The sequence below is a fragment of the Mytilus californianus genome, unplaced genomic scaffold (assembly GCF_021869535.1).
Source record: "Mytilus californianus isolate M0D057914Y unplaced genomic scaffold, xbMytCali1.0.p SCAF_3, whole genome shotgun sequence".
In the NCBI taxonomy this organism is placed as follows: domain Eukaryota; kingdom Metazoa; phylum Mollusca; class Bivalvia; order Mytilida; family Mytilidae; genus Mytilus; species Mytilus californianus.
The window spans coordinates 46,369,958-46,384,209 of NW_026262679.1; the positions used below are offsets into that span (position 1 = coordinate 46,369,958).

The 14,252-nt window shown below is 31.6% G+C and overlaps 1 protein-coding gene across 3 annotated transcripts in view; it reads left to right on the forward strand.

Annotated features, from left to right (window-relative positions):
- Positions 1-14,252, forward strand: part of LOC127734694 (antiviral innate immune response receptor RIG-I-like) — a 161,064-nt gene that overhangs the window by 113,155 nt on the left and 33,657 nt on the right. Inside the window, exons 3-8 of one of the 3 annotated variants that reach the window (XM_052244686.1) lie at positions 87-392; positions 3,290-3,541; positions 9,049-9,342; positions 10,095-10,232; positions 11,100-11,234; positions 12,020-12,361. The exons of the other annotated variants lie outside the window; for them this stretch is intronic. Coding sequence (XP_052100646.1) covers positions 87-392; positions 3,290-3,541; positions 9,049-9,342; positions 10,095-10,232; positions 11,100-11,234; positions 12,020-12,361 — 1,467 coding nt within the window. The remainder of the gene's footprint in view (positions 1-86; positions 393-3,289; positions 3,542-9,048; positions 9,343-10,094; positions 10,233-11,099; positions 11,235-12,019; positions 12,362-14,252) is intronic. 3 annotated transcript variants of the gene reach the window in all.

Consider the following 14,252-nt stretch of genomic DNA (forward strand, 5'->3'; position numbering starts at 1 on the left):
AGCCAGTATAAACAACATTCAATTTTGTTGTAATTAATTGTAATTTGTAGAAATCAAGAAAAATGCAAATATATTTTGTTTTTCAGGAGACAGTCGTTGTTCAATTTATATTCGGGACCAAAGTCTGGATGTAAATGCAGTCATACAAAACATAGATGATATAAAGAAAACACTTGAAACTGGGCATTATAATGTTATAAAACTAGATGGAGCTGTGATTGGAAGTCTAATTCTACATATCTCAATACGTAATACATGTTTCGTTACAAATGAAACTCTTCATGATTCACTGAAATCATTTCTGCATCATTTTTTCTTGATAGCAGGCATTCAATGCAAGACGGGACATGTTTTTATACTAGTGTTAGCAGAGTCGGATAGCTATACAACAGGTACGTGATCAAAAGCAAAGAAATCTATTATAATTTCTATAAGATAGATATAAGAAGATGTGGAATGAGTGCCAATGAGACCACTCTCCATCCAAGTCACAATATGTGAAAGTAAACCACTATAGGTCAAAGTATGGCCTTCAACATGGAGCCTTGGCTCACACCGAACAGCAAGCTATAAAGGGCCCCAAAACTTACTAGTGTAAAACCATTCAAACAGGAAAACCAACGGTCTAATCTATATAAAAAACGAGAAACGAGATCACTTTAACCAACCTTGCACATTAAACTGGTTATGGTATTTTTAAGTTTTCCAGCAACAATTTCTAAAAGCAAAACACAATTGAATAGCTTATTGTCTCGGAAAACATGAAATCAAAATCATGTGGTACCATAATTTTGTTATTCTTTTTTTATCCTCTTCATTTGATATCGTCAAGATATCGTTAAGATGTTTCTCTGTCCTATATTTTCTCCCATTTATTTGTATTGTAGTCCTGTCATGTAATGTTGTCATTTTAATGTTATTTTTAATATTTTGCCATAAAAGCGGGAGTTTTGGCTAGCCACAAAACCAGGTTCAACCCACCATTTTTTTTCTTAAAATGTCCTGTACCAAGTCAGGAAAATGGCCATTGTTATATTATAGTTCGTTTCTGTGTGTGCTACATTTTAATGTTGTGTTTCTGTTGTGTCGTAGTTCTCCTCTTATATTTGATGTGTTTCCCTCAGTTTTAGTTTGTAACCCGGATTTGTTTTTTTCTCAATCGATTTATGAATTTCGAACAGCGGTATACTACTGTTGCCTTTATTAAGAACAATTGTGTATTTAAAAAAGAGCAACACAAATTCATTGATTCAGTAACAGAAGTTCAATACAGTCTATTGGACCAAAATGTAAATAGATAACGATCAAATGTAGAAGAAAACATTAGAAATATGTCAATACTATAACATACTCGAGTTAATCTGTTGCAGCCATTTAAACAGGTCACAAAACATTTAAAATTATGAAATTTGTGGAAGACAGTAGAACATTTCAAATATTTTTTTGTAAGCTAAAAGAAAACAAAACAAATAGGATTCGTTAAATCACTTATATTCGTCATACTCTTGATTTTGATTTCCAATATTTAAAAATTTGAACAGTTAACGATTGTTTAGAATTTTCTAACTGATGTATCATCATGAAATAGAATGAAGTTTAAACAATCTCATCATAGATACCAGAATAAGAATTTTAACGCCAGACCCGCGTTTTGTTTACAAAAGACCCATCTGTGACACTCGAATCAAACAGTTAGGAAGGCAAATAAAGTACACAATTGAAGAGCGTGCATATATCGAGGACGTGATGGATGTTTTGTCAAATACAACTAAGCTGGGTAGTAAATCAGCTGTCCGTCACTGCGACTGAATAACTTTTCCTGCTTTGTTGTCTTGGGTAATGTTTGAGCTTTTGATTTTGCCATTTGATTAGGGACTTTCCGTTTTGAATGTTCCCCGGAGTTCTGTTTTTTTGTTATTTTACTTTTCACATCTAAGATCAATTCACAGGTGCATGCACAAGGAATGTAACGGCAACATATAAGTTTCTATTAGAATGCAGATGTAAAAGCTTACATGTCTTTGATTAAAAAGATGAATATTTTTCATGGTTCAATTATTTTGGTTAAATTTACGTTTAATTCCGGTAATAAGACACCAAAATATGTACAGACACGCAATTCAGAATAGATATGTGCATTTGAAATACTAACAGCGTTTCGACATCAACAGACCAACTTCCATATAATTTGTTTTTGACTTTCAATCAATTTTTCGTGTTAATTGATCTCTCGTATATATTTTGTCCTTAATATTTTCTAATTGTAATTGCCGTGGCATTTTGTCAGTATTGAAGCAATCTCAGATTCATAATATAATACATAAAAGGAATGCCAGGAATTGCCAGAAGTATTGGACAATACAGCACACTTCTCCAAGCGTCAACACCCACCTCCGACAAATACAATATGCATACAATCGTAGAAAAGAACGAAATATACATAACCCAGATAGCCTGATTTTGTATAAACACAACAAATTGTTTTACGAGCACCAAACCAATTACGCTGCAAATCTATACAATATGCTGAAAAACAAGCTACGCGATAAAAATACTGCACAGTTTAGCTAAGATGCACAAGATGAATCTGAATTCAAATATACTCGCTACTACAGGAAGCTATCAAAGGTTGCAACAGCTGTAGGTTGAAATATCACCCAAGAAACAACTTTCTTAACAAGTTTTATGAAGTCTAGTCATTAGATTTAATTGAAATTGGCAGTATTTGTGAATGACCAGAGAAAATAAGAATAGAATCGTTGGGCGTTCGGCGATAAGAACATTTTTTACGGAATAAGAATGTACATCGTGCAATCTTTGCAATTGAAAGATGCAAATGTTTCCCCAAGTTTTAGTATATAATTGTTTTCAATGTTTTTAAGTACTATTTATATTAACGACATTACAATAGTAGGATGAGAAATGCTGTCTATTATAAATTTTTACGAGCAAAGTATTCAAAAGTTTATGAAATTTGTAACCCTGTAAAAGAAGCATTTGTGTTAATGCAAGTATGTGCTAATAAGAGTCAGAAATATAAGAACACATTTTAGCAAGCGTACCTGTTGTTAGGTGAATACGCTATAGGATGTGATAAGAGAAACAGCTCTATCGTAAACATTTATAGACATTGTTACATACATTAAGGCCTTTAAAATTATGATTTAATTTTATTATATTGAATAAAAATACCTTCCAGGTAATGGTATGCAACCATGCTGTTGGTTAATCTAATGCAAATTACTAATGTAGTTGAAAATTGTTCTATATTCATGTATGTATATTGCAGAAAATGATGTGCAGGACATAGAATATCTTCCTGAAAATTCTTTCCCAATATTAAAACTTGATGTGAATGTTCCAAATTCAGCTTTTCAAAATGAAAATGTTTTATACAAAGAGGTTAATAGATTTATTACTGGAATGTATAATGCAATAGATAGTAATGGAGTTCCAATCAATGGTTCCCAAAGGGAGGTAATGATGTTAACAGGACCAGAAAATGATGTTAAAAGGCAACTAAAGGAGCCAGATACGGATGGTAATTTCAAAATTCAACATACTTTGTATACTCTCTGGCTATTTGAATATGTTTATAATACATAATTAGAATGCGACACCACCACATAATAAGACATGTCGTGGGTGTAATACGGTCTTGAATGTTAGAAGTGTTTGAGTCATATGTCATATACTAAATCGCCGATGGTCTAGAAAAGGTGTGAATATGTTTAACAAACACTATATCCTGTGAACGTTTGAATTTCCGGCGTTTTGTATTTGCGCTGATCTGCATTTCACTAGCGCCGATTTTGTCTTTCATTTGCGCCGATTGTGTACAGGTAAATTACTGGTGAATGTTATTATTCATGTATCGTTATAAACCTCTTCCGTTAGACAGTTGTATATCTTTTATGAATTGTCAATTATAACATGTATATTACTGTTTCGAGCAGGATAAGTCAATTTAAAAGATAAAAGTACTCTGTAAAAAATCTATTTACAACATTCAAGGCCAGAACATTAAAATCCATAAAAACGGAATACAATGAATTATAAATCTGTTTTAGCCGACTATTTATATGCTACACATCTGATGTATTCCTTCATTGTACTTGAATTTCTTCTCATCTATACTTCTTGTACCTGCCATCAACGAAGTCTATCTTTTCTTTCTTTGGGTTGCGTAAAGAAGTGGGCATTTCAAGAGTTCTCATTTTAACATAAGTAACGTCCTTGATTTTCTTGATGACAACCATAACGACATATATGTTAGAGTGGTGCGAATAGAAAAACTGTTCATTGTAATTCTGGGTAAAGTACATGTACATGCATTTACTCACCCGTGTTAAAATGCAAATGCAAATAGAAGCAAATATAGAATCGGTGCTAATGAAAGAATCAAATCGGCGCAAATGAAAAATCGATTTTTTTATAAATCTGCGCAAATTTCATACGCTCATTTCATAAGAAAGTTTATAAATATGTTCGCGACGTTATTGGTGTCCACATTGATCGTCATTTATCGCTGTTGTGTCACGCTCAAATTATAAGCGAAGAAAATTCAATTAATACGAACATATGATTTATCCAAACTTATTTTCCTAGACATTTTTCTGAAATGCAATAAATACCGACAAATAGTTAGCATATTGACATAATACATACTAGCAGTGAAAGCAGAGGTTTTAAATCTTACTGAATTTGAAATATTAAGTGTAACTTATTCATCAACAATCGATTTTATTTACCTTTCACACCAGGGTAAGGATTTCCCTAGTTGTCCTCATTTCCATCTTATTGTAATACAGGATTTGACGGGACGTTTTTTAAGGTAGCACGGTAGTATTTGCATTCCAGTATTTAGGTTGCTCTTTTGTGTACCCTACCTAAGTCAATGTATCTGAACAGTGTGATTGGACAAAAAATACAGTATCAACTGAACATACTTTCCCAGACTGAGGGATGAATCAGGTGTAGAAAAATATGAAATAATTTTACATACAGATGAAAATGAATTTTTGAGATTTTTTTTAAATTTTGTATTCACTGCACGATAAAAGACCTAAAAGCACTAGTGGCCTTAGATTTTTGAAAATAGCAAAAAAAGTAAACGGTCATGATACACATTCAAATTCATTTCTGAATAGTAAAATGAAAGTACTTCAGTTAACTGTGAATGTAGAATTTTTTGCAGTGTTAGAAAGTGGTGAAAATTCTAAAAAGGCTATCATTATCCCTTATGGGCCAGGAAATACTACCGTGCCACCTTAAGGGGGATATATATGTTTACACTAAATCAATAAAGGATTTTTTTTACTTATGCAATTTGTATGTTTATCAATTAAAAGTTGATTAAAGGCAACTATAATAAAAATAGCCCTTAAATTCCATCCCTGGGAGTGAAAATTGCTGATTCAGCAAATTTTGCCTGATCTGTGGGTAATAATGTAAAAATTTACCTATAAAGTAGAACTTCATTATTTTTAAGTAACTTGCAGTACTTTTTTAATTATAAAAGCTCGCTTTAACTTTTCGCACTGTCTGACACATGTGCAACCACTGGAAATTGAGACGCGACATATTTTAGTTGCCTGTACGTCCTATTATTTTCACCGAAATAGATGATTTGCATTATTTTTTATTTTTTTCCACACAAGTACAGCTATACTAGTTTTCTTTAGGTTTAATTTATAGTTCTGTGGTAACATGACACCAGTATGAGCTTTTTTGAAACCATTAAGTAGTTAAGGGGTCCTTACTTATTCATTTAGCCCTCATATTTGGCTGAAATAGAGATAGCAATAGGGGTTTCTTTACACTGACAAGACATTTTTTTTGACAAAGAATGTAATTATGATTGTATATCAGCAAGATTTAATAGTTTATTCATTTTCCCTGCATATGTTATTAATTGTTTTGATTTTCTAACAATGAAAAGCATAATAAAGGTAAACTGATTATGTAAGGGGACATAATTTAACTTAATGCATACATGAGAAATAGACAAACAGTCAACTTAGAGATATATTCTAGTACATGTATTGTCAAATATATTTTAGAATAATAGTTAATTGCCATCTAAAGAGTCTTGTTGTGTTGCCTTCATAATCTAGAAATGCTTAAAGTAATGTGAGGCATGCTGTAAAATGTGGAATGGACTTTAATATAATTTTTCATGATTTGGTGCTTAAACTGTTTCTTTCAGTCAGATTAACTATAAATAGAGTTGGCAATTCAATAATACCTCCTGAATCACCATGTTTGACTTCTGTGTTGATTTGAAACATGGTATATTTGGGTTTTGTTCACTCCTTAAGTAAAAATGGTAAGATGAAAAAAAGTGAAAATCTGCCAGCTGGGGTAGGGGTGTAATCTTTGACTTTTTTTTGGTAAAAAATATTTGTTGACTAGTATTCTTTATTGTAATATGTTTCATAGTAAGAAGTCTATGCATCATAAGTGTCTTGACTGATTTCAAGTTTGTAATGTCTTGGTTAAGGTAGCACGGTAGTATTTGCATTCCAGTATTTAGGTTGCTCTTTTGTGTACCCTACCTAAGTCAATGTATCTGAACAGTGTGATTGGACAAAAAATACAGTATCAACTGAACATACTTTCCCAGACTGAGGGATGAATCAGGTGTAGAAAAATATGAAATAATTTTACATACAGATGAAAATGAATTTTTGAGATTTTTTTAAAATTTTGTATTCACTGCACGATAAAAGACCTAAAAGCACTAGTGGCCTTAGATTTTTGAAAATAGCAAAAAAAGTAAACGGTCATGATACACATTCAAATTCATTTCTGAATAGTAAAATGAAAGTACTTCAGTTAACTGTGAATGTAGAATTTTTTGCAGTGTTAGAAAGTGGTGAAAATTCTAAAAAGGCTATCATTATCCCTTATGGGCCAGGAAATACTACTGTGCCACCTTTATTGTGCTTGCAGATATATTTTTTAACGAATAGAATACTGTAAGTTTCTGATCGAGTTGGGTTTTAACCTGGTTTACATGGAGGTGATCGAATTATGAAGCAATAAGATTTTACTCGCTTCTGCTGGGAATATTTTTATCGCAACCACACAACTAGTGTTGTTTATTTTGGGCGTTATGTATAGGTATTTATATATTTATCAAACTTAAAGAAAACCTTACATTCTGCATCTCTTCAAATATATCATTTCAACGGTCAAAATTATTTTCGACAATCTGAAGATATAACGCGCAATTCGGTAAAATCATTTTCTCGTAATTTTTGCGAATAAGTAGTCCCCATCAGAAAAAAAGTGTTTGATGATATAACTCTTACAAAATTCAGAATTCAGTTGAGCAGTGTCAGTTTTAAAGGCGGATAAACTGTTCGATATCATATCAGTTTTCTTCTTACTGATTCAATATATATATATTTGGTTTCCATAAAACTTTGTCTGAAATAAGGGAGATAATTTGCTACATCCGGTTTAGAAAATATCACTTATGGTCACATAGGATAGCTGTTTTCACACTGATTCCAAAAATATATGGTTACTATATACTTTTACATGAAATAAGAGAGATAATTGCCATCTTCCAGTTTGAAAATGACACTTCTTGTCATATGATAGCTTTATTTACACTGATTCCAAAATTAATGGTTTCTATGTACTTTTGTCTGTAATAAGGGAGATAGTTAGCTACTTCCGGTTTATTGAACGTCACTTCCGGTTATTGTATGACAAATTGAAAAATATATGCTTTCTAGGTATTTTTCCATGAAAAAAGTGCAAACATTGCTACTCCAAATTAACCAAGGTCACATCCGGTCAAATGTCAAATGTATCACCACTTTTTGCAAAAGACTATTTTAGACTAGCTTTATCATGTACTAAGTTGAAGTAATAATCAATAAACCTTTAAAACATTTCAGGGTCAATAACTCCTATAAGATGTCATTGAATTGTTTCAGACTAAATATATCATATCTTCATCACAATAAAGCAAACATTTTGCTTTAGTTCTTTTATACATCTCTTTAAAAGTATCAGAGAAGATCATAAAACAACAAAAAGTAAAACTTATGAATTTGACCTTGACCTAAAAATCATTTCTATTATCGGTTACGAAGGAGATGCGCTATAGATGCACTCACAAGGAAACAGTGTTCAGGGACATAACTCTTTCAAAGAATAGTATTCGGTTAAGCAGTTTCATTTTCGAAGGTGCATAATCTGTTCGATATCATATACCAAACATTTAAGCGACATCTTGCGAAACAAAAATTACACACAAGAATAAAAGTGGCGGAAGAAGAAAATAGTAATTAGAACAAAATCAAAAGGTCTTTCCACAGAAAAGTGGAAAGACCTAATAATCAGAACAAAATCAATAGGTTTTTTCATGGAAAAGTGGAAAGACCTAATGATAAAAAATAATAGTTATTGGATCCTCTAGATAAGAATATATTTAACTTATAACTACTTATCATCATGCAAAAAGATATATGCTTGAAAAAAAATTAAAACGAGATTAAAAATTTATATACCAATACCTATGTTTATTCAATTTAAAGAATATTGTACATTTAAGCAAGCAAGAGATTATTTTGCAAAGTTCTGATACATAAGATACGACATAAGACTTTGACTTCATCTGTTGCATTAAAAAAGAGAAAGTATCAACAAACCCCCGTCGTAACCGGAAAGAATATTTGATTGAAAACCAAAAATTAAATGAAAAAATAAGAAAATGCGGTATAATTGCACTTAGACGATTACAAGGACAACGATGTGAACATCCCAGAATATCTTTAGGCCTTCAACTATGTTCAAAATTCATTCTGTGCTAAAAAAAAATCCCTGCGATGACAAATATCAATTCAGAAGACAAACTAATGATGTAATGACTTAGCGTAACAAACATAAAACGATTATGACCATCATTAACCAACAAGCACTGAATTACAGCCAAAAATAGATTGTGACGGAGCTAAATAGGTTTCATGTTTCACCAATGTTCGCTTCAATATTGAAATACCTACAATTAGTGATGTGTTAAAATTACAGAGCAACCTGAAGTATCAAGTTACAAGTTAAATTCTCAACAGACCGTGGATCTAATTGGACAGAAATTCGTAACAAACTTAAATTTAGAGTCAGATGATGAAATGGCAAAAGAAAATCGTTTGGCAAAGAGAAAAATTGACAAAAGTTGCATTAAAGTGAGAGAAGAAGACGCAGAGACGCAATCAGATTCTGGACATATAGAACTCAATTCACCCTTGATTGAAAATGTGAAAAAAGAAAAGGCAATGGAAGTATGCCGAACTCCTGAACAAATGAGAAACATATTGGCTTCTGGTAAAATTGAAATGATATTATTTAATTATCTTTTTTGTACTTGCAGTTAGAGTTTATATGCACAAATCCTAGTTTTGAATTCAATATGTTCAAATAATTACTTGATTGCATGGTAAGGATTGAAATGGAAGAACTTTTTTATTGTTGTTCGAAAGATTAAAAGGTTATATTTTGTAAAGAAAAAAAGTAATTGCACCTAAAAGAAAGTATAGGCTACGTGAGGTTGCTTCAAATGAGATTTTTGTTTTCACCATGATTATATTTAAAACCTATTTCGGCCAGTTTTTCTTAATAAAAAAATAAGGAGATGTAGTATGATTGCCAATGAGACAACTAGCCACCAAAAATCAAATAAAGTGGATGTAAGCATTTATAGGCAACCGTACAGCCTTCAACAATGATAAAGCTCATATCGTATAGTCGGTTATAAAAGACCCCGACATGAAAATTATGGAGCAATTCAATTCGGAAAACAAACAGCCTAATTTATAACAAAACAAACTAAGAAAAACTACAGGGCACCATGCGGCCTTCAACAACAAACAAAGCAATATCCTATAGTTAGCAACAAGATGCATCGAAATCCCAAAACAAAAAATGCCAAACGAGAAAACCAACGGCTTGAAGTATTATGAAACAATAAACGAAAGACTAATATATCATAGCTAATAACAACCAATTTCTGATTAATATTATGTTATGTTCTTACGTCGTGTACGCAGAAATATGCATCTTAGTGTCAACATTTACAGGCACTGACGACATCTCCAAAGATATGAATATTGATGACCATTGGAGGAAGTTGATTATGGAGCTATGCCGCGGCCAAATTGTAAGGAATGTGGTACCATCTAGTTTATTAACTAGTTTAGGACCAATCTTCAGTTCGGGTTTGTTTATTTAATAAAACAGGATTCTACATGTTGAGACGTGCTTGAAGTCTGGTGAAACATTATATAATCGTGTCAGCTCGTTGTGTTAGACATTAAATATCCCGTGTTTAGCAAACCGTATTTAATTAAATAATTCAAAGAGGAAGTAAACACTTGTCAATTGTGATAAAGTTTAAGCATTGTCGATACGCTTTTAGTTAGGTAGACCTTAAACTGTACAAAATTGGTAGGTGGGACGATTCAATAATATGCATTCAATAATCGTTGTCAATAAAATGGAATTTTATGCGACTGTCATACAAGTGAGAGGTTTAGCTGGCTATAAAACCAGTTTTAATCCACCATTTTCTACATAAGAAAATGCCTGTACCAAGTCAGGAATATGACAATTGGTATCCATTCGTTTGGTGTGTTTGAGCTTTTGATTTTTTCCATTTGCTTAGGAACTTTCCGTTTAGAATTTTCCTCGGAGTTAGGTATTTTTGTTATTTTACTTTTTACCTTGTTTGAAAAAACTTTGAAAATAACAAGAATGGAAATAACATTGTCATCTCGTTTTGTTGGACATTGCAATAACACATCTGTAACAATGCATACTGTTAAAAACGAAAATATCAAACAAATCAAAAGTATGATAACGTCATGTTATTAGTCAGAAAAAGTCATAGGATAACAATTAGATGACACAGAAGATTATATTTGAATCGTCGATTGTTAACCTTTTATGTTATATTCTATCGTTAAAATATTTTTTTGTAAAAGACAATATTTTTTTTGTAATCTAATTGAAATGATTTCGTAAGCCTCAATTATTTAAGAACCCGTTTCCATGTCTTTAAAGTTAATTTAATTGCTTACTTTCAGATGAAAAAAGGTCTATACTATCACTTGAAAGACAGGACTCAACAAAACGTGCAATGGATAAATTACTAGAAATGATAGACCAAAAAGATTATCAAGGAAAGTGGCAGATCTTCAAGCAAGCATTAATTGACAACGGTAAAAGATCGTCCCCGTCCACCATTCAGAAATAAATATATTCATTCACATATCTCTAAACTGATACTTGTGTAAGTCAACATAAAGTAAAACTCACCATAGATAAGAAAGGAACGATTTGAAATCTGCACAATAAGTAGATATGACAAGACCAATTTTATGACTTGATCAAAATTATTGTTTATATAAAGAAATATTTTGCAGGATGTTAAATATATATCGAAAACTCACCTCAAATAACGAAATTATTAAGAAAGTAAGGTTTCTACTCCATCATGCAATGTTTCCTAAAACGAAATTGGCATTTTTTTAGTTTATACCAATCCTGACATTTTACGTAGTTATACATCCCTCGCTTTCAAATGTTTAAGTTAGAGCTTCGTGATGAAGGTTAATTTAAACAACGCCTTTAACGCATGAAATATAAAGTATTATTTTCATTCCCTACTTTGTAAATTGGGTCCTTCAGATTGTCACTTTTGATTACATTTTGAATTTTTCTGCAACCAGCAAGATTCTTGTCTCTGGTGCTGTGCGCAAGTTAAATGGTCAGGTAAAATATGAAAAACTGACCATTTATTTTAATATAGGTGATTGATTATAACATTTTGGTTCTCCACATATTTAAATTTGGACCGTTTAAATAAAATAAAATGTAAACACGAAACAACCATAGAATATGACATGCTGTCATACAAGATTGAAGTGTCTGTAAGGCTGGATGTCAATCGAACATAACATGAACAATTCTACACAAATATTCTGATAAAATATTTTATTTACAGAATATGAATGGTTCAATGACTCTATCGAACATGATTTTACCAGCTATGAAGATACACATGCTTGGGAATATTTGTTAAGTTTGTTTGAGAAGAAATTGTCTGAAATGATATGCCCACTAGAAATTTTACAACATTTAAGAGAAAAGTCAATAATAAGCGAGAAAGACTCACTGGACGTATATCAGATATGCAGAAAATACGGTGAAAATGCAGCTACGTTACAACTTCTGACTTATCTTCCAAAACGGAAACCCAAAGTCTGGTACCCTGAATTCATGAAAATACTTTATGAAAATGGCTATGAATGTCTTGTTCAAGAAATCGACCCGGAACAGTATGAAAGTAAGGACAACATTTTTTGAAATATTCAGATATTTTTCAGAGGATTTTCATATCTTCCTGGACTTTTATTTAAAAAAGGTAATTTCGTGTTTGATTTATAAAAGTGAGGATTGTTTTAAATTATTATGAGCACGAAAATAAATCTGAAGATGTATAACTTCAGTACGCTTGCTACAAAAATTCAAAAACAAATATGCTGGATAATCTTAACATCGGGTCTTGGTCCTTTGTGAACCTAAACAATCGGATTTGTTTTTTCTCAATCGATTTATGAATTTCGAACAGCGGTATACTACTGTTGCCTTTATTTGACATTGATGTGCGTTTTTTATGGCTAGTTGGGTTCACTGGTGTACTAAATATTATACAATTCAACCTTTCTACTTTGAGTTATTAGTCCCCTTCCGACGAAGTCGAAGTGGGACTTCAGGTTTGCACTCTGTCCGTCTGTCTGTCTGTCCGTCCGTCTGTCCATCCGTCAGTCCGGCAAATCAGTTTTCCACACTTTTTTCTTCGTTCTTGAAGATATTGATTTGATAATTGGTATATTTTTGCCATGACAAGTTATAGATCGAGTTCGAATTTTGTTCTGGTCTGATGATTTAGTCCAGAGTTATGGACCATAACTCTGGACCATATCTAATGTTAGAGTACTATGTTAAACCATATTTATGTACAAAGGGAGATAACTCATTTTTTAAAAGACATTCTTTGGTAAATTATTTGAAGAATTTTTTGGCAGGTTTGTTTGTTATTTTGTATAAACTAATTTTCTGAATGCTATATATATATATAAAAAGTAGGAAGTGAAATCCGTTAATTAGATAATAATCTATTTTTATTAATGTATATATTACATTACATTGTGTAGATAAAAATTGTTGACATTTTATAGATAAGTTACAAATCTATATTAGTTTGTGACAAATAAAAGAAAACATATTTTGAACTATTAATTATATTTGATTATAATTTGAAAATAGATATACACTGTATTACATCATATCTAATTTTAGAGAACTATTAATCATATCTAATGTTTAAGTGTTTTCCACACTTTTTTTCATCATGCTTGAAGATATTGATTGATAATTGGTATATAGTTTTTTCATGACAAGTTAAACAGATCAAGTTCGAAATTTTGTTTTGGTCTGATAATTTTGCGCTGAGTTATGGTCCTTGGACTTGAAAAATTCACTCATTTAATCAGTTTTCCACACTGCTTGAAGATATTGACTTGATTTTTTCTTTTTGTTTACACCATGACAAGTTATAGAACAAGTTAGATTTTGTTCCAGTATAAGGAATTTTTACCCGGTAGGGGACTATGTATTGCCATGCAAAACTCTCAGAATGCTTGTTATTATTATTATTATTATTATTATTATTATTATTATACAGTATTTATAACAGCGCATTATATAATATTAAAATTACCCTAAGTGCTTTACAACATATACCCATTCACATATATAAGTATTAACAATAATATATGAAAGCCCATGTTATAAAATCATAAAACAAACAGATTTAAAATATATTAAAAAATTACAATGATATAGAAATATTTTAAGAACTATGAAAAAGCATGTCTGAATAAATGAGTTTTCAGGTTTTTCTTAAAAACGTTCACAGAATGGATGTTTCGTAGATCACTTGGCAAATCATTCCACAGAACGGCTGCCGCTTTGTCGAATCTTCTTTCCCCATATGTTTTAGTTCTCACACGTGGCGTTGTTAAAATCATGGCATTTTCAGATATAAGTGCTCGCATGGGTTTGTAAATATGAACGAGTTCTTGTAGATAGACCGGTGCCTCCTCGTGCAAAGCCTTGAACACATACACAAGAAGTTTATATTGGCATCGATACGTTACGGGCATCCACTGGAT